The sequence below is a fragment of the Bubalus kerabau genome, chromosome 13, assembly GCF_029407905.1.
Source record: "Bubalus kerabau isolate K-KA32 ecotype Philippines breed swamp buffalo chromosome 13, PCC_UOA_SB_1v2, whole genome shotgun sequence".
Lineage (NCBI taxonomy): Eukaryota > Metazoa > Chordata > Mammalia > Artiodactyla > Bovidae > Bubalus > Bubalus kerabau.
Genome location: NC_073636.1, coordinates 77,585,300 through 77,608,826, shown reverse-complemented (window position 1 = coordinate 77,608,826; position 23,527 = coordinate 77,585,300). Strand labels below are relative to the sequence as shown.

General features: G+C 53.4%; 1 protein-coding gene across 1 annotated transcript in view; it reads left to right on the top strand.

Annotated features, from left to right (window-relative positions):
• The window catches only part of PREX1 (phosphatidylinositol-3,4,5-trisphosphate dependent Rac exchange factor 1), a 186,318-nt gene extending 165,869 nt beyond the window's left edge, over positions 1–20,449 (top strand). The window contains exons 26-40 of the mRNA XM_055545234.1: positions 209–415; positions 1,747–1,835; positions 3,277–3,359; positions 3,520–3,610; positions 5,542–5,670; positions 7,289–7,330; positions 8,743–8,960; positions 10,803–10,902; positions 13,010–13,153; positions 13,249–13,363; positions 14,797–14,863; positions 15,885–16,057; positions 16,583–16,685; positions 16,937–17,004; positions 18,716–20,449. Of these exons, the coding sequence (XP_055401209.1) occupies positions 209–415; positions 1,747–1,835; positions 3,277–3,359; positions 3,520–3,610; positions 5,542–5,670; positions 7,289–7,330; positions 8,743–8,960; positions 10,803–10,902; positions 13,010–13,153; positions 13,249–13,363; positions 14,797–14,863; positions 15,885–16,057; positions 16,583–16,685; positions 16,937–17,004; positions 18,716–18,758 (1,672 nt within the window). The 3' untranslated portion in view covers positions 18,759–20,449. The remainder of the gene's footprint in view (positions 1–208; positions 416–1,746; positions 1,836–3,276; positions 3,360–3,519; positions 3,611–5,541; positions 5,671–7,288; positions 7,331–8,742; positions 8,961–10,802; positions 10,903–13,009; positions 13,154–13,248; positions 13,364–14,796; positions 14,864–15,884; positions 16,058–16,582; positions 16,686–16,936; positions 17,005–18,715) is intronic.
• Positions 20,450–23,527: the final 3,078 nt, after the last annotated feature.

Sequence of the window (23,527 nt, the reverse complement as noted above, 5' to 3'; positions counted from 1 at the left end):
GGACGCAGCACCACCTACAAAGCGTTCTCACCAACACAAGCCGCACAGTTCTCTGATCACAGTTCTAGGCTGGCTAGATGATGCAGGGCATAAGGGAGGCTGAAACGGTACCTCAGGGATGAAGTTGGCTAAATCCAGAAGGTGGGTGGTTCTAGGTGACATGCCCGGGGGGCCTGTGTCTTGAAGTTCAAAGTCTTTGCTCCCACAGGCTGCTGTCCACCATCACAGAGCCCAGCTCCAGTGGGTCCTGCGACCCCACCGTGGCCGAGGAGGCCTCCTCCCCACCGCTGGTCAGCGAAGAGAGCGAGACGGACAGGACCGACCATGGGGCCAGCAAGAAGGTGTGCTTCAGGGTGTGCGAGGAGGATCAGGAGGACTCGGGTCACGACACCATGAGCTACCGGGACTCCTACAGGTGGGGGCAGGCCTGGCTTGGGAGGGTGTCGAGGGGTTTGGTGTGGAGGCATAGCTGAGGCCCCGGCTGCGGAAAGGTCAGAATCAGAGGACGTTTCTCAGGAAGCTGTGGGGCAGGGTGCTGTCGCCTACCCGTGTGGTTTGTGGTTCTGGGGAGTTATCTGAGTCCCACAGCACACCCTGGATACACTCTTCAGCCTCCCTCCCCCCAGACCAACGTTTCAGGGCTTGCCCCCTTGGGGACACCACTGATCCTTTCCACCTCGATTCCTGTCCCCATACGTTGATGGAATGTAGTCCAAGAAAAAGTCAAGATCTGTGTGTTTTAAAATCAATGTTAGGCCTCAGGTTTTTGCAACAAACACTGTTTTTCCTTGATCCAGGGAGTAAGACTATTTTTTTTCCCTTGTAACTCTCGAGGATCTGAATTGTTTTCTCCTGGTTAATTATTAACAAGATCGGTGAAGTCTTAATTAATGGGTTGAACAGACCAAAAACTCAATTTCCTGTAATAAACCGTGGAGTGAATGGAATTCCGTACCACAAACCAGCGCTGTGGCCCCCAGTGAAAAGGCTCTCTAACATCTGATGGTTGTGGTTAAACTAGAACCTTGGAGGGACACTTCATATGGTTTGGGGCAAAGAGAGAACTGATAGAATTTGGCAAGGCCGTGGGCCCCGTCCTCCCGGCCTTTATAGCCTTTCCGTCTTCAAGGGGCCTGGAGTTTGTTGGTGTCTGTGTAATGAGACAGCCTGGCTGACTGGGTCCCATGTGTTCTTGGAACCTTGTGTCCGCAGACCAAGATCTTACCTGTCTGCGTTTCCATTCTGACATTTTTGGATCCTCCAATTTTTCCTTTCAATTGTCAGAAAAGTGAAGGAAAGAATTTCAGGGTTGTGGTTTTTGATCCCCCATACCTTCTGAGTTCCTGGGACACAAGCTAAGCACACACAGTCCTTGTTCTTAGGAGGTTTCCGGCCAGGCCGTGTGGTCGAGTGTGGGGGTACAGATGTATCTAGGGACAAGACTGTCCCACGAGGGCAGTGACGGTAATTACACCCGAATGAAGATGAGTCACTGTCCACCTACCATTTCTGTGTTTTTATACTGAGGCCTGGAGAGGTTTCTCCAGGGTGGGACCTAGGAAACTCACCAGGACAACCTTCCCCATCTCTGGCACTGCTGGCTGGCCAACAGTGCTCTCTCTGGGCCAGTCATCTACCCAAGGGTTTTGTCTACACTCCAGAAAGTGGGTTCTGGATGCTGGGACTAGAGGCTGTGAGCGGGGAGGCAGAGGGTTGACTCACACCTTCCTCTCTGCCGCTCTGCAGCGAGTGTAACAGCAATCGGGACTCTGTTCTGTCCTACACCAGCGTGAGAAGTAACAGCTCTTACTTGGGCAGCGACGAGATGGGCTCCGGTGAGTGCCAGGGCTGGGGGGCCCCCTGGCGAGATCGTGCCTTGTTTATTTTTATTTTGTTACACTTTCCTACACATTCTCTTGTTTTCTCTTACTTTGCATGGTTTGGTAATGGTTTTCCTTCACTCATTTTGCATGTGTTTATTGCACACCTGTTATGTGCTGGGACCACAGCCGTGAATTTTGAAAAGACAGGCCCTTGTAGAGCTCACATTCTCTGTGAATGTCGTGGACGCAGAACAGATAAAAACACTCCTGATCCAGTTACCGGATGGGATGAGGGCTCCCACATTGCTAAAACAGGGCGACCTGATGGTTTCCAGGAATGACATGTGCTCAAACCCAAAATTCACACAACACAAAAGAAGTACATGAAAATCAGTCAGAATCTCAGCCTCTCCCACAGAAATGACCATTGGGGATATTTGGGGATCACTGGTGAACATGTATTTCTGCACAGAGGTGGAGATATGTGAGTGGATGGCTGGAGGGACAGAGAGACATAAATAAGGATTTATAAGTTAGGTTGGCTCATTGGTGAAGAATCTGCCTGCCAATGCAGGAGACACAGGTTCAATCCCTGGGTTGGGAAGATCCCCTGGAGGAGGAATTGGCAAACCCACTCCAGTATTCTTGCCTGAAAAATCCCACGGACAGAGGAGCCTGGCGGGCTGCAGTCCATGGGGTTGCAAAAGAGCTGGACACGACCGAGCAACTGAGCATATACATTCGATTGTATGTTACTTGCACCTTTCACCGAAAGACTGAAATTTGTTTTAATTTTCATGGATTTCAGCCTTTAACATTTTTATTTTGTGAATGGGATAGACAGTCACATGGTTCATAATTCAAAAGGCATGAGTGGGAGAGGGTGGGTGGTGGCAAATGTCCCTCCCATCCTTGCTCCCCGGCCTCCTGGTTCCCGAGCTCCCGCTGCCTCTGCGGTCGTGTGTGTCCTTCTGGAGGTAGTCTGTGCATAAAAATTTAATTTTAATTATACTTCAGTTTGGCAGAAGAAAAAGAAGCTCAGGAAATACCAGAGCTATTTCTGAATTTTGGATAAATGTTTCATCACAGAAGCTATTCAGCTGCAAAAACTACCCCTGGGGAGGTTTTAGGAAGGCGATTTAAATGAAACGGGGATGAGTGAGAGATGTGGGATCTGGTTCCTTCACTCGTTTTCAGAGTGAAAATAGTAACGGTGACTTACAGTTGTGTAATGTTTTAGTTCCTGTTGCCCATTTTGCAGATAAACAAACTGAGGCTCAAAGAGGTCAAGTGATGTGTGCAGCGGCGCACAGCTGGGACCTGGATCTGTCAGGCTCCAAGTCCGCTGTGGGTTTCGGAGCTCTGTAGCTACATTGCCTTCTTGTGAGAGAGCCTGGGAAGGTGTGCGATGGGGCAGGAATAGTTGATGGCTGTGGTTTCTTCCTTCTGCCAGGGGATGAGTTGCCCTGCGACATGAGGATCCCATCAGACAAGCAGGACAAGCTTCACGGCTGCCTAGAGCATCTCTTTAACCAGGTAGGATCTTTGTCCCAACCTTGGCCTGACCTTGAGCTCTTCCCATCACCCCGGGTAAGAACCCGTAAGCCAGGAGCCAGGGCAGGGGCCAGAGGTCACAGGTTCTAGCCACTTGGAGGGCCCCGAGGGCCAAACTAACCCGGGGCTTCCTTTCGCCCAGGTGGACTCCATTCACACACTCCTCAAGGGGCCAGTCATGAGCAGAGCTTTTGAAGAGACCAAGCATTTCCCCATGGACCACAGCTTACAAGGTGAGCAGAGAAGAGTCCTCAGGCAGGGTGAGGGGTGGCAGCCCGCATCCATCAGGGTCACAGCCTGTGATGTGGCATGTGTGCTGGACAGGGGGCAGGCTGCCTGGCTGCACACTGCCCGCTGTGCCCCTCAACCTGCCGAATGGCGTGGGCCAGCCCAGGGGCGGTCAGCAAGCTCAGCCCATGGGCCGAATTTGGCCCACAGCCTGTTTTTGTACAGACTATGAGCTGAGAATGATTTTTCATTTATTGTGAGTCATCAAAACAAAACAAAAGAAAACATGTGACAGGAGCCGAGTGCCCTGCAAAGCTTAAATCAGTTCCTATCTGACTGTTTACAAAAAACGTGTGTGGACCCCTGGGCTGGTCCCTGAGCCCTTCTGGGCCTCCGTCTGCCCATATATAACACAAGGGGGAAGGGCTGGAGCACAGTTTGCCAGACCTCAAAAAACCCTTGACCCTCTTCATCATTTTAGAGACAGTCATAGACTCTGCCGACATCTTTATAGATTTTAAACTATATTCATTTGCTGCCTGTATTGTTATTGATAGATCTTGTCTGAAAAAGTGTCTCCCTTTAAAAAATTTAATTTTGAAAAGAACTTACTAAACTTCTAGTAAGTGGAAAATCATCATAACATGCCATAAAATAATAAGTCCAGTGGAACCAACAATGAAAAATGCCCTTATACTGTAGTTAGGCACTGTTGTCTGTCCAGAGCTCTTTGTTGTTTATTCACGAGAGGGGTTAATAAGTTAAAGAAGTGTTAAGGACTTGATGGCACCAAATTGAGACTTTCTTCTTGAAGTGATGGAGAGAAAAATAATAAACATTTATGTCTTTCTACCTGCCTTTCCTCTTGTTTACCATTGACCCATTTACCCATCCCCCCACCCATTTATCTACCCATCCATCCATCCATCCATCCACCCACTCTACCCACCCACTGACCCACTACCATCCACTTATCCATTCACCCACCCATCCATTCATCCACCTTCTGCCCACCCACCCGCCCATTCATCTATCCATCCATCCATCCACCCACCCACCCACCAGCATCCATGCATCCATATATTCAGTAAGTAATTTCCAAGAACCAACTTGTGCTCAGCCTTGTGGTGGGCTCTGGGGCTTGTGAGATGAATGAGACACTGCCTCTGACCTCCGGGAATTTCCAGTAGGGTGCAGGAGATAAAGAACCAGTTGCTTCTAAGTGAGGGTCGGAAGTGGTGAGGGGTTGGGGTGTCCTAGCAGAGCCCCTCCGACTATTTCAGGGTCATCTCTGCCTGGGATGGACCTCTGAAAGAAGAAATGTCAAACTCAGAGGAGCCGAAACCATAAAATATCTCAGAAACTTGAGACTGTGTAGCAGACACAAGGCCAAAGGAGCAGAGGCCTCCGTCAGCCTGTCTGGGGTCAGATTCAAGTCCCATCTTGGTCACTGCCTTGATGAGTCACTTTAGGCAAGCCACTTTCCCCCCTCTGTGCCTTGACTTCCTCCTCTGTGTAGGGAAAACGTTACGCTAGGTTATAGCTCATGTGCCAGCTTGACTGGTTGTGGCTGTGAGGGGGCAGGACCTGAGGATGCTTCTGTGACTACATTCAGGCTCAGGAGAAGAAAATGCCGAGATTCATTTGTGATTCTGCATTGGATTGGTTGCGCCTGCAAGGAGTCCTGTCCTCAGACTAGTAGAAAGGAGTGCTGAGATTGAGTGGTGATGTCTGCTATGGGTATGGTACTATCCTTTAGCAGCACACTTACCATCTATTGTCTTCCCATGGACCAGATGATACCCAAGGCTCCCACCAGCATCCTTAACCTAAGAGTCTGAGCTTTGGAATCTAGTGATGGGACAGAGGCCTCGGTGGCACCATTTCTCAAAGCTCCCTATCTCTTTCCTGCCCCCCTGTCACTTTCCTGCTCCAGAGTTCAAACAGAAAGAGGAATGTACAATCCGTGGCCGGAACCTGATCCAGATCAGCATTCAGGAGGACCCCTGGAACCTCCCCAATTCCATCAAGACCCTGGTGGACAACATTCAGAGATACGTGGAAGGTCAGTCGGGCAGGGAAGGCTGTCACGTGGCGGTCTTGTGGCCTCCGGTTCTTAATGTGGAACATGGGAGGGTCAGCAGTGGGTCCACCTCTGTGCCCACATTCTCTAGGCCCAGGGAGAGGACAGGAAGAGCCAGCGCTGCTTTCTCAGGGCCCTGGGACAGCACACACGTGGTCAGGGAACTGCTCATCTGGGGTGCCCGGGGGCTTCCTCTCAGAACCAGGAGGCTGAGAAGGCCGAGCTTGTTCCTTCCCAGCTTCCAAAGCTGTGGATTTAGTTAGGTTTCTTTTGTTTATGATCAAGGTTACAGGTGTGTGTTGAGGGGAGAGAGGGTCCTTATCAGACTTGGTTGGGCCTACAGGTAGGTTTGGATGCTCTAGCATTAAAAAATGTGAATCTGCTTCCAATATTTATAATCTGAAAGCCCACATGCAAGTCTAGACATCTGGCTATTCTTGAACAAGCAGGCGATCTGGCAGTAACAGGCCTGCAGTCCTGCATTCACACTTGCTTGGAGATGAACGGTGGCCTCCATCTTTAGGTTGGGGAGGGGAGCCTTCCAGGCCAGATGGACCCCGCCATACCCTGTGGCCCAGGGTCTGCTTCACGCCCCTTATGTTACCTGCCTGGCCCTTGGCAGCATTTGAACCTGAGGCTCCTGGGTTAGAAGGAGCCCAGGCCAGGGAGACATTTGATCAGCATAGCAGGGGGTGCTTGGCCCCAGGCTCATGACCCCAGGAACAGCCCCCTCTGAGTTGGAAGTCTGGGTTGGCCCTGAGCTGTCCTGTTTCCAAAGCTGTCATTGGTTAAGAACATGGACTTTGGAGCCAGACGGCCAGGGCTTGAACCCCAGCTCTCCCAATTACTGGCTGTGCGATCCTGGCAAGTTTCTTGACGTCTCTGTGCCGCAGTCTCTCCACTGTAAAATGGGTTCACAGGGCGCCTTCCCTCATGTGTTGTTGTGAGGAGTGAGTGAGCCAGTACAAATAAGGCACTTGGTACAGGGCCTGGCACAGTGAGTCCTCAATAAGCAGATGCTGGTGTTCCTATCACACCAGCCCTGCATCTTGGGGCCTCCCCAGGATAGAATGTATCACAAGAGCCCAGACCCAAAGGCCTTTCAGGTTTTTCTAAGCCCCTTCTGGGCCCAAGAGCCTTTATGTGAAGGAAAGAAACTAGGATGTTAGCCTGTGTCTGGAAGGTCTGAGCTTTGTCTGCATGTGGGCAGGGCTTGGCCGTGTAGGGTGGCGTGAATGAGTACCTTAGGATGCGTGTGAACTTATGTGAGCACCCATATGTATATGCCCACAAGCAGGTACAAGGTGTGGGCTGGGGGCTCTGGCCCAGGAGTTGCAGGGGCTGGTTTCAGTCTTTGTCCAGCGGGTGTATATAAACAATTGGGGTACAGATAACAGTTGGGGTTTCACCCCCTGGATGTCCGAGGTTTCTGGAATCCACCCAACACTCATTCAAAGCTTCCTGAACCTGGCTGTCTGTACCCAGAGCTTCACTACAAAGCGGGGCAGAGCACGTGGGCCGGGGGGCAGGCTTGGCTCTGCCGGCATCTTCTGCTTACTCCTCTCAGCCCATCTTCCTTCTCGGTCCCTTCTCCTTCCAGATGGAAAGAACCAGCTGCTCCTGGCCTTGCTGAAGTGCACAGGTGAGGGCTTTGAAAGGGCAGCTGTCTGCAATGTGCACATGCCGGGTACACCTGGGAGAGGCTGTCCCGGGTATACATGCCGTCCTGCGCTCGTGACCGCAGCCCAGGGTCTCCTCTCCTGCCGACCAAGGTTGACTTCCTCAGGGTCCTTGGGGCCTGCCTGCGAGGGAGGTAGCCCTGTGGCCTCTAGCGCCTTGAGAACTTCTCGGACCTCACTTCCTCCTCCTGTGTCCAGGGGACAAGTCTCAGCCCCTGGAGCTAGGAGCACTCTCCTTCGTCACCTCCCAGGCCTGGGCTGATCTCAGTGAGGACCCAGCATAGAGCACTGATGATTCAGAGGCTTTCTGCCGGTGGAGCCCTCAGCCCCAGCCTGGGGCTTCCTGCCCTTGCAGATGGTGGGAAGGAAGAGGGGCTGATGGGCACCCAGGGGAATCTTAGAGGTGTTCTCTGTCCCATCCTTCCAGAAATTCTCAGCCATGGGGCAGCTAGAATAGGATCTAGGTCAAAATTGGGCACAGAAAACCTGTTGGCTGTTGCCAGTCATCAAAAATAATCCCTTTCAGGGAATTCCCTGGTTCAGTGGTGAGGACGTGGCACTTTCACTGCGAGGGCCCGGGTTCAGCTTTTTTGGTGGGGAGCTAAGATCTCATAAGCTGCGCGATGCAGGCAAAAGTAAAACAAAAAATCCCTTTCTGAAGATTAAGAACCCTAAATGACCAATTGCCTGAAATTGGCCAGTTCTGCAAATCACATCACAGGCAGGGACCAGGGAATTGGAGGTGGGGAGGAAGGGATGATAGGAAGAAAATTAGGGTTAAGGTATACTTCTCAAAAACAGAGAAAATGGTAAACGTTCTTTCTTCAAACATGGAGCTTGTTGTCATTGTCATTCTCTGTCAAGGCTGAGACATTTCCTAGTAAATAAAGGAACAGCTGAAGGTAGGGGTTAGGGAAATCACAAGTGTGTTTTTTAAAGATTTTTTTTTTTTATGAGGATCATTTTTTTTTCTTAAGTCTTTACTGAATTTGTCACAACATCGCTTCTGTTTGATGTTTTGGTTTATTGGCCGTGAGGCCCGTGGGATCTTAGCCCCCCAACCAGGGATCGAACCCCCACCTCCTGCATCGGAAGGTGACGTCTTCACCACTGGACCACCAAGCAGCCCCCTTTTTTTTTTTTTTTTTTAAATAGGCAGAGGGGTCATTGAGAGAGTTGAGTTTTGCCACAGATCGGCTTGGTTTTGGAGAGTCAGTGTTTAATGGAGTTGGCTTTTGGTGCCGGGGGATGGAGAGAATTTTGGCAAGTTGGGCCCAGATGGGTGGTCCGGTTAGGGGAGAGGGGGCTAGCTCGGGGCCTCGGGGTGCCAGCCTGCTGATGGCCCGCGTGGCCCCTCCGCCCCCTCCGCCCGCAGACACGGAGCTTCAGCTGCGGCGGGACGGCATCTTCTGCCAGGCCCTGGTGGCCGCCGTGTGCGCCTTCTCCGAGCAGCTGCTGGCGGCCCTGAGCTACCGCTACAACAACAACGGCGAGTACGAGGAGAGCAGCCGGGACGCCAGCCGCAAGTGGCTGGAGCAGGTGGCGGCCACGGGCGTCCTGCTGCACTGCCAGTCCCTGCTCTCGCCGGCCGTGGTGAGTGGGGCCGGGGAGGGCGCGCTCCGCCGTCACGCTCCTCGTTCGTTCATTCAGCAGCGGCCCACTGAGAACCTGCTGGGTGCCCCTGTTCTAGGCACTGGGGACCCGGCGCTGGACATAGCACCATGTTCTTATACTCAGGAATCTTATATCCTGACTTTGGGGAGATCGAAATAAGTAGCCAAGGACACGGATGGTGTAGACCTCTGGTCCTCACCGGGGCAGTTCTGCCCCCAGGGGGCACACGGCAATGTCTGGAGACGTTTTCAGTTGACAAAGAGGAGGTACTGGTGTCTGGTGTGTAGAGGCCAGGGGAGGGGCTGCTCCTCCAGGGTGCTCAGCCACCCCAGCCCCCAGCCGAGAATTATCTAGTCCCCAAGTGTCAGTCGTTCTGCAGTTGAGAGACCCTCATGTATAGTGATAAGGGTGAAGGAGAAGAATTAAGCAGAGGAGGGGGCAGGAAGGTCTGTGGGCAGTGGCAGTTGAAAGTGTGATAAGGTGGCCACTGGGAGCCTCACGAAGAAGGTGACCTCTGACCCAAGAACCAAAGGAGGGGAGGGGAGGAGCCATCGGACCCTGGGGAGGAGCCCTCCAAGCAGAGAAGACAGCAGGTGCAAAGGCCCTGAGGCTGGAGCAGGCACGCAGTGTTTGAGAAACAAGGTTCCTAGTGTGGCTGGAACAGTGAGCCCAGGGAGGGGCGGCAAGTCCTGAGAACCCCCTGGGGTCTGACTGTGCGGGTCTCGCAGGCTCTTGTAAGACTTTGGCTGTTCCTTCGAGTGGGTGGGAGCCAGGGGAGGGTTTTGAGCAGAGGAGGGACAGGATCTCACTTTGGCACTTAAAGGATCACCTGGGGCTGTGGGGTGGGGAAGAGTGTGGAGGGGTAAGGGCAGAGGCTGGGAGACCGTGAGCAGACGTTTGTGATGATCCAGGTGAACTTCCTCGGTGCAAGTAGCTTCTGCTTTAGTCCTTGCAGGAGCCCTAAGGCAGGTCCTTTATACCCACTTTTTAAGGATGAGAACACTAAGGCCCAGGGAGCGGGTGTGAACTGTGGGAGTCCGATGCTAAGCCCAGTTCCCCCAGCTGATCTGCTTTCTCTGCATCTTCTCTTTTATCCCTCGTTGCCCTGCTTGTTCACTCTCAGGGCTCAGTATCAGGGTGGGTCCTTCTACCAGCCCCTGGAGGTGATGGCAGAGCCAGTGACTCAGCATTGTGGGGTACTGGTGCTTAGAGCCGATGCCCCCCAGGAATAAAAGCCTGCTCTGTGCTATTTGTTCCTCTACCCGCACGCCCAGGCTGGAGCTCCGCTGGCTTCTGCAGCTCTGAGCCTCCTAGACATTTTCCCAGGTGGGAGGAGAAGTCACAACAGCAGGTCAGTTGGGAAAGCGTGGCCTTGGTGTTCCCTCTGCTGGCCAGTGCTGCAGATGGGTGCCCGCCTGATGGCAGATGCCTTCTCACTTGATTTCTGGACGTGAACACCCAGCCCTCACTTCCCTCTTAGATGAGGTCACCGGGACCCTGTGTGTTAATTCACCAGTCGACAAGATATGCAGGCTCTGAACTGGGTGCTGGGTTGGAACTGTTTTGTGGGATTGGTGGGAAGGCTCAGGAAAGAGAGCCACCCGGCATGTTAGAGCAGAGGTGGGCTCTGACCTGGAAGAGGTGGGACAGGCCTGGAGTGAATGTGATCTCCTGTCCAGCTCTGGAGAGCCCTGCACAGAACCTCCTGCCTGGAAGGGCCACAGCCTGGTGTGTCAACCAGAGTTGAATCGCAGCATCTTGAAATAAAACCTGGGGCAGGAGTGGGATCTGAAACTCCTCCACCCTGTCTTCCTCCTGCAGAAAGAGGAACGGACCATGCTGGAGGACATCCGGGTGACCCTCTCGGAGCTGGACAACGTTACCTTCTCCTTCAAGCAGCTGGATGAGAACTGTGTGGCCAGTGAGTGATTCCTCCCACCCCCACCGAGAGAGTCAGGGTTCTGGGGTGGAAGGGGCTGCTCTGGGGTCACCCTGCCCCTCCCTCTGCCACCAGGCCAGCTGCCTAGGGTTGACCTGGGACCCAGTGCTTTCAAACTGCCTGCTCCCAACATACGTGGAAGAAGGGGGTCTCGTTTTGTATAAGCCCAGCCATCTCCAACAGCACTTAGGAGGAAAAAACAGCCAGGACCCAGTTCTTAATGAAAACTCCCAGAGATACCCTTCTTTGGAATGAAGATGTGTTAAAATTTTCTAAGAACTTAACACCATAATTTTCTTCTTTCCTTTCATTCTCCCTCCCTCCCCCCATCTTTCTGCTTGCCCACCCGCTCATCCATTTATTAATCTACTCATCCATCCACCCATCCATCTATCCATGTATTCATTCACCCATCCGTCCCTCTACCTCCCTCTACCCATTTACCCCATCTGTCCACCATCCATCCACCATCCCATCCATCCACCCCCTCATCCATCCATCCACATCCCTATAATTACGAGCACATCCTGTGTGTCAGGCTCAGTTTTAGGTTCTGGGGCTGCAGTGGAGAGAGACGTGGCCATGGTTTCTGCCCTCCTGGAACTCACAGTCTAGCCCAGTCTCAGCCCTGACTGCACTGGGATCACCCAGGGAGATTTTCAGATACTAAAGCTTGGTCCTACTCCTGGCCCTGGCAATTCGGATTCAGTCTGTGGGATGAATCCTGGACATTGGGATTCTAGATAAGTTTTCCAGGAGACTTAAATGTACAGCCAGGACGGAGAACCGCTGGGCTCAGTTCTAGAGCCATGGTTCTCTGTGATCCCTGGACCAGCACCTGGAGGATTGTTAGAAAAACTAATTCTGGGCCCCATCCAGGACTTCCTGAATCCAAAACTGGAAGCAGAGCCTAGAAATCTGTGTTAATAAGTTCTCCTGGTGATTTTGAAGCATGCTAGTTTAAAGACCTGAACACAAATTTGAGCTGACTCTGTGAGCTAGTGGAGGACAAAGGAGCCTGGTGTGGGGTCACAGAGAGTTGGACATGGCTTAGCAACTGAATGCAGCAGCAAAGTTTGAGAACCACTGGTCCTTTTTTTTTTTTTTTTTTTAATTGTTGCTGTTTCTTTATCACCTCCCTGAGGATCCTATTTAGACAATTTTTTGCTGATCGCCACACACCCCCATGGGGCTTCCCTGGTGGCTCAGACAGTAAAGAGTCTGCCTGCAGTGCGGGAGACCCAGGTTTGATCCCTGGGTCAGGAAGATCCCCTGGAGAAGGAAACAGCAACCCACTCTAGTATTCTTGCCTGGAAAATCCCATGGATGGAGGAGCCTGGCAGGCTACAGTCCATGGAGTCGCAAAGAGTTGGACATGACTGAGCGACTTCACTCACACACCCCCATGAAATTTTAGTATGATGGATAAACTGTATATCCGTTTAGGTATTGTATGTATGTCTGTGCTTTATACATGAAAAAGGTAATGTCTTTTTTGCCTTCCCCATAAGAACCAGTTTTCACCTCCTTAGAGGCAATAGCACCCTGTTGAGAATATGTGGACTGGAGTCTAGTTGGACAGTGAGTTTTGTTTCGGGTGCCTGTTGGAAGTGGTTGACAGTGGCTGCCTGTCTAGAGGCCAGGCTGGGCTCAGAGAGAATCACCGATTGATTAGTGATGTCTGCACGGGCACGGGATGGGGTGCCAGTGCCACCCGGTCGCATGCTCTTCCCTATGGGTGTAAGCAAGATGCAGGTGCTGTTTGAAGGCAGCTTCTGCCCGGTGGAGGCCCTGGGCTACCGGGCAAGGGTGCAAGGAGCCTTGGTGAGGCTCTGAAGACAAACGTGGACGACTCCCCAGCTGGACAGAATCAGTGTCAGGTCTAAGAATTAGGCAGTGGAAACAGACCTGTTGAGGGAGGGGGAAAAGGAAGGTCAGAGGCTGCTCCTCTGAGCGTGGGGCGATGGGGCTGTCCCAGGCGCCCCTGGATGGGAGGGCAGGGAGGCCTGTAGCCGCGGCTCTGAGGTCTGAAGGAGGGTCTGAAGCTGCCCTCACAGCTGTGTCCCCGGCCCACCATGTCCCCCCACAGACACCAATGTCTTCTATCACATCGAGGGCAGCCGGCAGGCGCTGAAGGTCGTCTTCTACCTGGACAGCTACCACTTCTCCAAGCTGCCCTCCCGCCTGGAGAGCGGGGCCAGCCTGAGGCTGCACACTGTGCTCTTCACGAAAGGTGAGCTGCGGAGACGGGCTGTGGGGGCCCCACAGGGGAATGGCTGTGCCTGCTGGGAGCCAAGCACCTGCCTTGCCCGTCTTCTCCCTTCACAGCTCTGGAGAACATGGAGGTCTCGCCTCCTCCAGGCAGCCAGGCTGTGGAAGATTTGCAGCAGGAGATCAATGCCCAGTCTCTGGAGAAGGTTCAGCAGTATTACCGCAAACTCAGGTACCTGTGTGGGCCTCACGCTGGGGCCAGGATCCTGGACACTGGAGGGGGCCTTTGCGTGGAAGGCACCAGAGAGCCCCCAGTGCCTGGGCGGGCAAAGTGCTGTTTCTTGAGCACCTACTGGGTGTCAGTCCCTCTGCCTACACGAGCTCCTCAGATTCTCACAGTAGTTACCTTTCTAACCCGTTTTACAGATGAGGGAAACTGAGGCCGAGGGAGCACACCCAAGGGATGCAGCTAGACAGTGGCTGAGCTGAGCTTTGAACTGGGTCTGTTTGGCTTCGTAGCAGGTCCTGCCATCTGGGAGGAGATGCCTGTTTCATTCTGCATTGGGGAGGGAGCTGTGACGGGGGCCCTAGGATCCTTGAGCCTGTGAGTGAGGGGTGTGACCCCAGGGCCTTGGCCCTGCTCAGAGGAGACCCCCCTCACCCCGCCGCCAAGGAGAAGAGGAGAGTAGGGGTCACATTCACCAGGAGGAAGCCTTGGGCCCAAGGAAGAAGCCCCACTCCTGCCGCCCTGACTCTGGCTCCTTCCTCCTTCCGCCTCACCTTCTCCTGCCATGAAGAAGGTGGGCTGAGAAGCAGGACACCAGGGTGTCAGGGTGTGGTAAGGGGGCCTAGCCCAGCTTTACCATTTGGAAATGGGAGAATGATACTTTCATTTGTCTGTGCAGGGAGAACATTCACGTTATTACATCTGGCATCTCTTTGGATCAATCAATGCCATCGGTCTGTTCTCTGCCATTTGCTGAATATTTAAAATATGGTCTCTGTGATCTGCATTCATCCCTTCCTTCAGCACCTGTCAGTTGAAACCTTCTGTGGGCCAGGCTCAGTTCTGGGTGCTTGCTTAGGAGTCAGCAGTGACTGCACAAAGCCTGTTCTTGATGGAGTGTAGATTTTAGAGCAGCCATGGCCTCCGGACCCCACCACCCTGTTTTGTCAATAAAAGTTTTATTAGCACACAGCCATGTTCATCCATGTATGTATCATCTATGGCTGCTTTTGTGCTGCAATAGCAGAGCTGCATAGCATCTCTAGAGAGACAAACTGGTCCACACAGCTTAAAATGTCAACTATTTGGCTGAGTGCTATTCTAGAAGGGGAGATGAGCAATAAACCAGTAAACAGAGCAGTGTGACGTGTCAAGTGATGGTGGTGTCAGAGGAGAGACACACCAGCACGGAAGAGAGAGTGGGGTGCTGATTCAGATGGGCAGTGGGGCGAGGTGGCATTTGAGGACCCTTCCTGCTTCCTCCTGGGCTGTTGGGGGAACAGGTGACTGTGGGCACGGAGAGCTGTGTCAGCCACTTTCCCTGATTCGTTTTGTTGAGTTGTTGGGAGACAAAGAGGCTGCGGTGGGGCAGGGGCGGGAGAAGGGGATGGGATGGGGGGGTGTGGAGGCCCCAGCCTCACACTTCTCTTCTCTTTCAGGGCATTTTACCTGGAACGGTCTAACCTGCCCACGGACGCCAGCACCACGGCGGTGAAGATAGACCAGGTGTGCCCTTTCTTCCCTCACCTGCCGTGGAATCTGGGCAGGGCTGGGGGTTTGCCGGGTTGGACAGTGACCAGGGTGACACCCAGCCAGAATGCTGGCTGGGACACTGCCTCTGCAGTCCCTTCTCCAGGACGTCTCCTGGGGTCCCCAGCACCCTCCCCATTCTAGAAATTCCAATTTCTCCCTGACCCGCTTTAGAATTCCTTAGATGATGTGTTCTCCCTGGCACCCACTCCTTGCAGCATCACTCTGGGGCTGGAGCCCCACGCCGGATATGGCCATGCAGTGTTCTTTTTGTTTGTTTCCTATTTGTTGCCAGCATTTAAAAGTCAGAAGATTTCCCATAAAACAGAGGCTTCTGGCCTATCCTGAGTAATGGAAAGATCTGGCTGTTCCAGCCACGTCCTGTGTGTCACATTTGGCCGTCTATGGGCTGTTCCCCCCTCCAACCCCTGACCCACCCCGTCCCCTGCGCGCTCCAGGCCTTTCTCCCTCTGCCCAGGCACTATTGGGCCTCAATTCTGAGGGTACTATGGGGGCTCCTGGCCTCAGGCTGTGAGGCTGGGGCTCCAGGAGAAGGGGTGGGCACGGCCCTTTGGGGGTTTGTAGTCTGCTGGCAGAGTCTTAAGATGACACAGAAAGCCTTGGCCAGAGTTCTGTGCCTGCATTGGCAATGCCCAACAAGCCGGGGAGCGGTGGGGGGGGTGGGGAGTGGGGACACGGACTGTTCCCCGGGGGGAGAGGCTGCTGTTTAGAGAGGATGGGGAGGGGCGTTGGCTCTTGGCTTCACCTGTGCAGGTGAAGAGAATTCGATGGGAGGGTGAGGCCTGAACCATACTGTGAGTGCCGAATGCCAGCTTGTGGGGCAGCCGCAGGGGTCATGGAAGAATCCTGGCTCAGTCACCCGGTGACAGAGTGGGGAAGACAGCTGCTGTAATAGGGCTTGATCGGAGGTGAAGACTGGGGCGGAAGGCCGGGTGGGGGGGCCTCCTCTGACCGTCCCTGCGTGTGCACCTCGCAGCTGATTCGCCCCATCAACGCCCTGGACGAGCTCTGCCGCCTCATGAAGTCCTTGGTCCACCCCAAGCCTGGTGCCGCCGGGAGCCTGGGCGCCGGCCTCATCCCCATCTCCTCCGAGCTCTGCTACCGCCTGGGGGCCTGCCAGATCGCCATGTGCGCCACCGGCATGCAGAGGTGCGTGGAGGCACAGCCGGGCGGAGGCACAGCCGGGCGGAGGGGCCGTGGCTGGACCTCTGGGGGGTGGGGGGGTCCCAGCATGGGGTGAAGGAGGGCGTGGCCAGGAGGGGGCTGGGCGTGCCTCTGCGGGTTGGGGCCCTAAGATGGGAGACAAGGCCTGCTTCGAAACCTGGTTCTTCCGCTCCCTGTTGAGCCCAGACAAGGCCATGGCCCATTCTCGGCCTCAGTTTGCCCTCTGTGAGATGGGACCTCAGGGGAAGGTGGTCCTGGGAGAGCTGCCGAACTTCCCAGCCCCTTGACTCTGGTTGGCGTGACCGAGCAGCTGAGCCGCCTGGTTCTGCTGGAGCATCCATAGAACATGGGCAAGAATGGGCGCCCGTCTTGGTTGGGGCCGGGCTGGACCACTCTCTCGCTTCTGTCTGTTGTCCCTGCTGCTCCGATCGGGGTTTTGGGTGCTGTGTGGGGGGCAGGACGTCGCCCACGTCTCACGTGCTGCCCCCACCCCTTGCCACCCCACTACAGGAGCACCCTGAGCCTCTCCCTGGAGCAGGCGGCCATCCTGGCGCGGAGCCATGGGCTGCTGCCCAAGTGCATCATGCAGGCCACAGATATCATGCGGAAGCAGGTGGGGTGTCTAGGCCCCAGGGTCCCGTCAGGCTGCAGGAGAGGTGCCCAGGCCTGGGCGTGGTGGGCTCACAGCCCGGGTGGGATGAGGGGCCATCTGGGGATGGGGCTGATAACCATGTCCCCTCTGGAGGGGCTGCAGATCTTAGCTTTTGGGGATCTCCCAGTCACCCCACCCACACCCACACACCTCCTCAAGTGCCCTGCGCTCCATGAAGAGACAGCTGGGCCCTCACTGTTCTCTCTTTCCAGGGCCCCAGGGTGGAGATTTTGGCCAAAAACCTCCGGGTCAAGGACCAGGTGCCCCAGGGTGCCCCGCGGTGAGTGGCTGTCCCCCCCAACCCCTTCCCTCTGCTCCCTTCCCTGGGGTTGGCCTCACCGCAGACAGATGCCCTGGCATTCAGATGGGTCCTCCCCTCTCATTTATGGGATCCCCTACTTTGGGAAACGACAAATACGACTTAGTCTGTTACCTCCCAGGGCTCCCACTTTGGCTGGGAAAGTGAGGCTGGGCCCGAGTGAAGCGTGGGGCAATGATCTGTGTGCGCCCCCACCCCCCGCCCCCAACTTGCTCACCCAGTGCTGCTTCTCTGCTGCCCTCAGAGCCCTCAGCCCACCTGCTTCTTCCTGTCCTCATGGCCTCGTCATCTCCGAGTCAGTGTCAGACCTTCTCATAGCACTGTGCGCAGCCCCCTGTCCTAGGAATAATTCATTTTAGTGTGTCTTCTTTCTCCATCCACACTGTCCTGATTTGCTATTGACATCGGCCCACACTTTTTAAATAACTTTTAGTTTGAAATAGTTTGACCACAAGAAGTTAGAAAAATAGTACGGAGTTTTCAGGGGTCCTTCATGCAGCAATGCCCCCCTCCTCCCCACCAGGATAATGGCTTATGTAACCACAGGACATTGTCAAGACTAGGAAACGGTGTTGGAGCGATACAAGAATTCATACAGATCTTACATGTGTTGCATTAGCTTTTGCCTACACTCTTGGCCCATGTTGCTTTTAAATACTTTTCAAAAATTTATTTCTTTATTTTTTATGTATTTGGCTGTCCTGGGTCTTAATTGCCGCGTGTGGAATCCTCATCATGGTAGGCAGGATCTTTAGTTGTGGCGTGCGAGATTCTTAGTTGTGTGTTCCTAGTTGCGGTGTGTGGGATCTAGTTCCCCTACTAGGGACTGAACCTGGGCCCCCTGCATTGGGAGTGTGGAGTTCCAGCCACTGGACCACCAGGAAAGTCCCTTAAATGCTTTTCTATGTCACTTCCCCTGCTCCAGGCACCATTCCCATCTCTTTACCTATATTGACTTATTTGCTTAAACAACAACTCTGTGAGCAAGGTACTCGTGTTATCTGCCATGGGCAGTAGGGACAGTGAGGCCCAGAGAGGTTAAGTATATTGTCCGAGGTCACACAGCTAACACACAGAATCAGAGCTGCCCTTCTGAACCCAGACCATCCCCTTCCTGACCCTTGTGCCTTCCTGCTTCCCTGTCTTGTCTGTGTCTCTGTGGCCATCTCCTGTCTGGTCCCCCTGCCATTCTTATCTTTCTCCTGCTTGAAACCTCTTAGTGACTCCTTACTTGAAGGTGGGGCTCAGAATCCTCCCAGTGCAGAAAGAAAGCACGTGCTGAAGGGAGAAGCCCCCAAGATTTATTAAATGAAAAACTCCAGGGGCAGAGTGCTGGGTCTACTTGGCCACCATTAGTGTGGAAAAATGCACAGATACCCACATGTGTAATCACACACTCACATGCGTATCTTGACACACACATGGGTGCACGTGTTTGCGTCTGTATTTGTAAACCCCTTGCCAATCTGGAGGGAGCAAGACTGCTGAGGGGCAGGGACTGGCCTGCTGGAGGCGAGTGTGGGCTACCTCAATAATTTTTTACTCGGCATCTTTTTACGCCTGCTGAGTTTTGCTTTCTGGGCATGATTGCACGTTCACATAAATCGCATGTTGCGACGATAATAATAACAGGCCGTGGCTGCCCCTCATCCTCTTCACCTCCATCCACCAGGCTCTACCGCCTCTGCCAGCCACCGGTGGACGGAGACCTCTAAACACCGAGGTGCCTGATGCCCGGCTGCATCCTCTGGAGCTGGGGTTCGCAAGGACACAGGGAGCCACACGGCCTTCTCCAGAGCTGGCCCAAGGCCTCCACTCCGCCTGCCTCGAGATCTGCCCAGCCTCCTCCATCACATCACCTACTGGGAGGATAAACGGTGCCCTGACTCGTGGATGAACTGGAGATTGGCCCTGGGCCGGCACATTCTCCACACTTCTGCCAGAAGCCAGAGGGGGTCCTGGGGACCCACAGAACTGATGGGTGCCTCCAGGGCCTGGGCTCCTGTCCAGAAGTCCCCAGGACACAGGGGAGATGTCAGGGGTGCTGCAGCTGGAGGCCCGTGGCCCCAACTCCCTTGGGATGACTCAACCTGCACTTTGGAAACCCCTGGTTTCCTTCTAAGCCCACATTCCAGGTGACCACACGTGTCTCTTCCTCACCTTAGCTTCCAGATCCCCCTCTAACCCTGTACTAACCTCCCCAATGGACTCAGAAAAGCCAGACCTCTGCCAGGAAAGACAGAGGGACAGGGCACAACACTTATTACCAAGAGGACGGTTGAAAGCCACCCTTGGCTTCCTCTATCAACGCCATTAGAACTGGAGCCGTCAGCCCAGGGCACAGATTTGCCCTTTATTTATATGGCGTGAACTCTCTATGGTTTATTTTGGGATTTTTATGTTGTCATTGGTTGTGTTGAGATTCCCGCCTCACCCTGTCCCCCCCACCCCACCACCCCCCAGGTTGTGTAAGTATATATTTGCGTTTTAAATTTCAAAGAAAGCTATATTGTCTAACAGGGGACCAACATAAAGTAGTATTGACAACTTTTCCCAGTTCTACTAAAAAAAAGAAAAAAAACTAAATTATTGAAAATTCAAAAAATGTCAGTATTTCATCTTTTTAAGTATTAGGGTCTTAAGATATTGCTTACAGGTATCGACTAGGGTTCCTTTCCCCACCCACCTTCAGTTCTCTAGCTGTTGGCCTGTATTAGGGTGAGTCACTTTGTTCTTCGAATGACTGGCTCCAAGGGTTTCAGAGGTGGCTGGGCCAGGCCTGGGGGCTGGAGGGAGTTGAACCATCCACTGGAGAGGCAGTCCCACACCAGTGTCTGTCCTCTGTGGTAGAGGGGCTGCTGGGATACCCTGAGTGGTGGCTTCTGTAATTTATTTTTTTAATGTTAATCCAGAGCAAGGCAGCAGCAGGGCATTTGGGACTTCTCAGCCAGCCAGAGAGACAGGAAGCTACCCTGCCCACCAGGGCACAGGAACCTACACAGGATCTTACCCCCTGTCCGGCCCCCTTCCCCACCCTCCCCACCCCTGGAGTTTGTCCCCTCCAGCTCCTGTCACCAGCAGGGACATGTCTTTCCAGCCTTGGCTGACGGGTGAGATCAGGTGTAGGTTTCCCTCTGCCCTGCAGGCTTGAAGCCGCATCATCTTGGCTCCCTGCATCCCCAGGAGTCGCCTTCCCTCTCTTGCCACCCTGCATCAGATTGCAAGAGGTGAGCTTGTCGCTGGACAGAGGTGGCCTGATACAAATTTAGGACCCCCATGGCAGAAAGGGAGAGGGTTCCCGCGGACAAGGGCGTTGTGCACTGGTTTACTTTACAATGTACAGATCTTCTCATTCAATTCATGATAGATTTTTTTATTATTATTAAAAGTTGGTTTATAATACAAAGATCCTGCTCTGTGGTGGGTTCCTTCGGGGGTGACCCTGGTGGCATTGGGGGTGGTTGGGCCTGCACGTGGCATAGGCAGCGAAAGCAACGGCCGTGAAAATGGCGCGGAGGATGGTTCCATCGGTACCGTGAGTTACCACACTGAACCTCAGTTTCCTCCTCTAAAATGAGGGCAGTATGTATATATTTTCTGCAGGGGAGTGGTGAGGACTACCCGAGATTGCACGGTGGGTCTGCATCTCAGATGGGCCAAGAAAATCACTGTATGTATGTGTATTTCGCCTTTGTTTTGGGTTCTGAGTACTCATTTCAGTGTGATGGTGGAAAAAAGGGACTATTTCTTTAGGCATTCCCTTGCCTCCTGCTGGTGTCCTGCCAGGACTCCCTGTCTCACGTGTGCCCGAGGATCAAGGTGGTCTGAGGGATGGGCCATCCATCACCCCAACCTGCAAGGTCCATTCGGTCCGGAATCCCACGGGAGTGGAGCGCCAAATGCTCAACACATGGTTGGCTGGTTCCTGGCCAATCAGAATTCACACTGGCCACACACGGGCCAATCAGAACAGAGCCATGCAGATATGGTACCGCACACTGGGTCCTGTGGTCTAGGTCCCAAGGCTGTCCATGGGTTCTCACCTGCCAAGGCCCTGAGCCAACTTTATGAAGCTGCCTGGGTCTGTCTGCCCAGGCAGAGAAATCTAATCCTCAGGCCTGAATTGTCTGCCCCATGCCTTTCCCCGTCTCCCTCCCTCCTCCCTACCCTGTTCCTTCCCTCCCCATCCCTCTCTTCCCTCCTTTCCCACGCTTTGGAAAACACTGATCTTCTGTGAAAGGAAGGCTTTGAGGGTGCCTTCCTCTTGAAGCCCTCACTCTCATGGGCGTGCTTGGGCCTTCCCTGAGTCCTGCCATTTTGGACCAGAGCCCCGTCTCTTTTCATCTCTTTTCCTTCCAAACTAGCTCTCAGAGCTTATTCTCTCCAGACCCAGGCTCTGGGTCTCTCCCGGAAAGAGCCTCGTGTCTTTCAATTACAGGTTTCGAAAGACTCAATAACATTATAGATGAGAGTAGATCCTGGTGGGATTTGGGGCACAGTGATGGACTGATTACTTGAATTATCTGAAGCCTGTATTTGGATCCTGGGAAAATCACTCTAAGGGGAGAGCCATCACCTTGATATATATTTGGGGTCAACAGGGAGGATTTGCTGCCTTCCTCCAGGCAGACACTTACAGGAAGCAGAAGTGTCTCCCTGTTCTGCACCCAGAGGGCCTGCAGCGAGATGAGTGAGTTTTCCTGCAGTGATGGACACGGGCAGCTTTGGTTTGGAACTGAGAATTAAGGTCTCTTCAGCCTTGAGCAAGTCACATCCCTTCTCAGACAACAGAGCTGCATCTGCAAATGGGGTGGAAGCCTGGGGCTGTTTCTTGCTCTGGAAGGCCTTTCTCGGTACAAAGTGGAGCATCAAGGCCTGTTACAGAGAAGGGGTGTTTTGTAAATGACCAGACGTCTTGAACTGGCGGTGAGCAAGCTGAAACTTGGAAACTGATGTGGTTTTGTTTTCGTTTTCCTGATATTTTGAATTAGAAACTCAAGAACCAGCAGCTTTCACTTCCAAATCCTGAATTTGGGTTTCTTTCGAAAATTCAGACGCTCTGGTCCCAGTGGCCCTTGTGGGACCATGTGTCCTGCCTGGTCACACATCACCTGAAGCTGAGGTGTGGCCACTGCCTTTGGGCAAAGTCAGTTTTCCATCTCCCACCCGGCCTAACACACTCCTTTACCTGAATGCTCGTCTCTGGGATGGCCCTGCCTGGGTGAGCTTGGCCAGTGCTGGCCTCCTGAATCTCCAGATCTTTGGCTCTGGAGTTGCCATGGCGATGTTGGCTGAGGGAGGAACTGGTGACCAAGAGTGGCTGCGCTGACCAACATAGCATCGAGAGATGGGCGAGTCCCTGCAGCTGGTGAGTCTCTTGACCCCCGGTTCTCTGCTCTCCCGCTTCTCAGTTTATCCACCTGTCAAACGGCGCTGACTTAGACACAGTCCCTTGGTGTGGGCTATGTTGGGGGCCACTCGGAAAGCCAAAGGTGGTATAGAGTGTGTTGGCCACTTTGTGATTGTATCTAAATGTAACTGCTTCTCTATTTACCGTTCTTTGCCATCAGTGAAGCACCCCGAGAGCAGGAGTCACATCCATGGTATCTGCTCTGTCCCAGGTCTGGCCCAGTGCTGGGTGTCAGTGAACCACTGATAAACAACAAAAAAGAAGGCTCATCACTGTCAGAGCCAGCAACCCATATCCTAGCTGCGTGTGGCCAAAGCACGTGCCTCTAACCACATGCTCTGCACCTGGCCTTGTTCTTGGACTGGGCTGGATTGTTGAGGACGGGGAGGGCCTGGGCTGAGACCTTTGAGGTCACACATCTTCAGACATCTGTACCTGGCAGGCTGCTGTACTTGCTGAGTGACCATCTCGTAACAAGTCACCATCTCAGTTTCCTCCTCTGAGAAGTGGAGATATTTGCATCCAATCTAACTTCCTGGGGATAGACGTGGTACCCCGTCCGTCCAGCAGGTGGCGCAAGGGACCGTGTCCTGTCCAGAACCCCCAGGGCTTGAGTGTTGCCAGCTCCTGCCTGCCTGGCTTCCCACCCAAACAGTTGTTCTGGGTGCACACTTTGGGACAGAGGCAGCGGTGGCTGAGACTGTCTGCAATATGGGTCCTGTCCTCTGTCCTTCTGGTCTGGGCTTGGCCTGACTTGGTGTGGATATTTTCTCTTTTTCTTGGTCAAATTCCCCCCCCCCCCTTTATTTCTGCCTCTTTCTTGATTATTTTGGTCTCTTTCCCATCGGTTTTCTTTCCTTCCTAGCTTTTTGTTTTTCTTTGTCCCATAATACATGTCTGTGAGCTAGACTGTTTATTTTTATATTCTTTTCTCTTATGTTTTTCCTCCTGTCCTGTCTTTCTTCCCTTGCAATTGGATGTGTGAGAAGGATGTAAAGTGTAAAACAGATGTTCATGAGGGCTGTGATCAGGAACCTGAAATTATTAATAGTGATGTGCCCTCCGCCATGACGG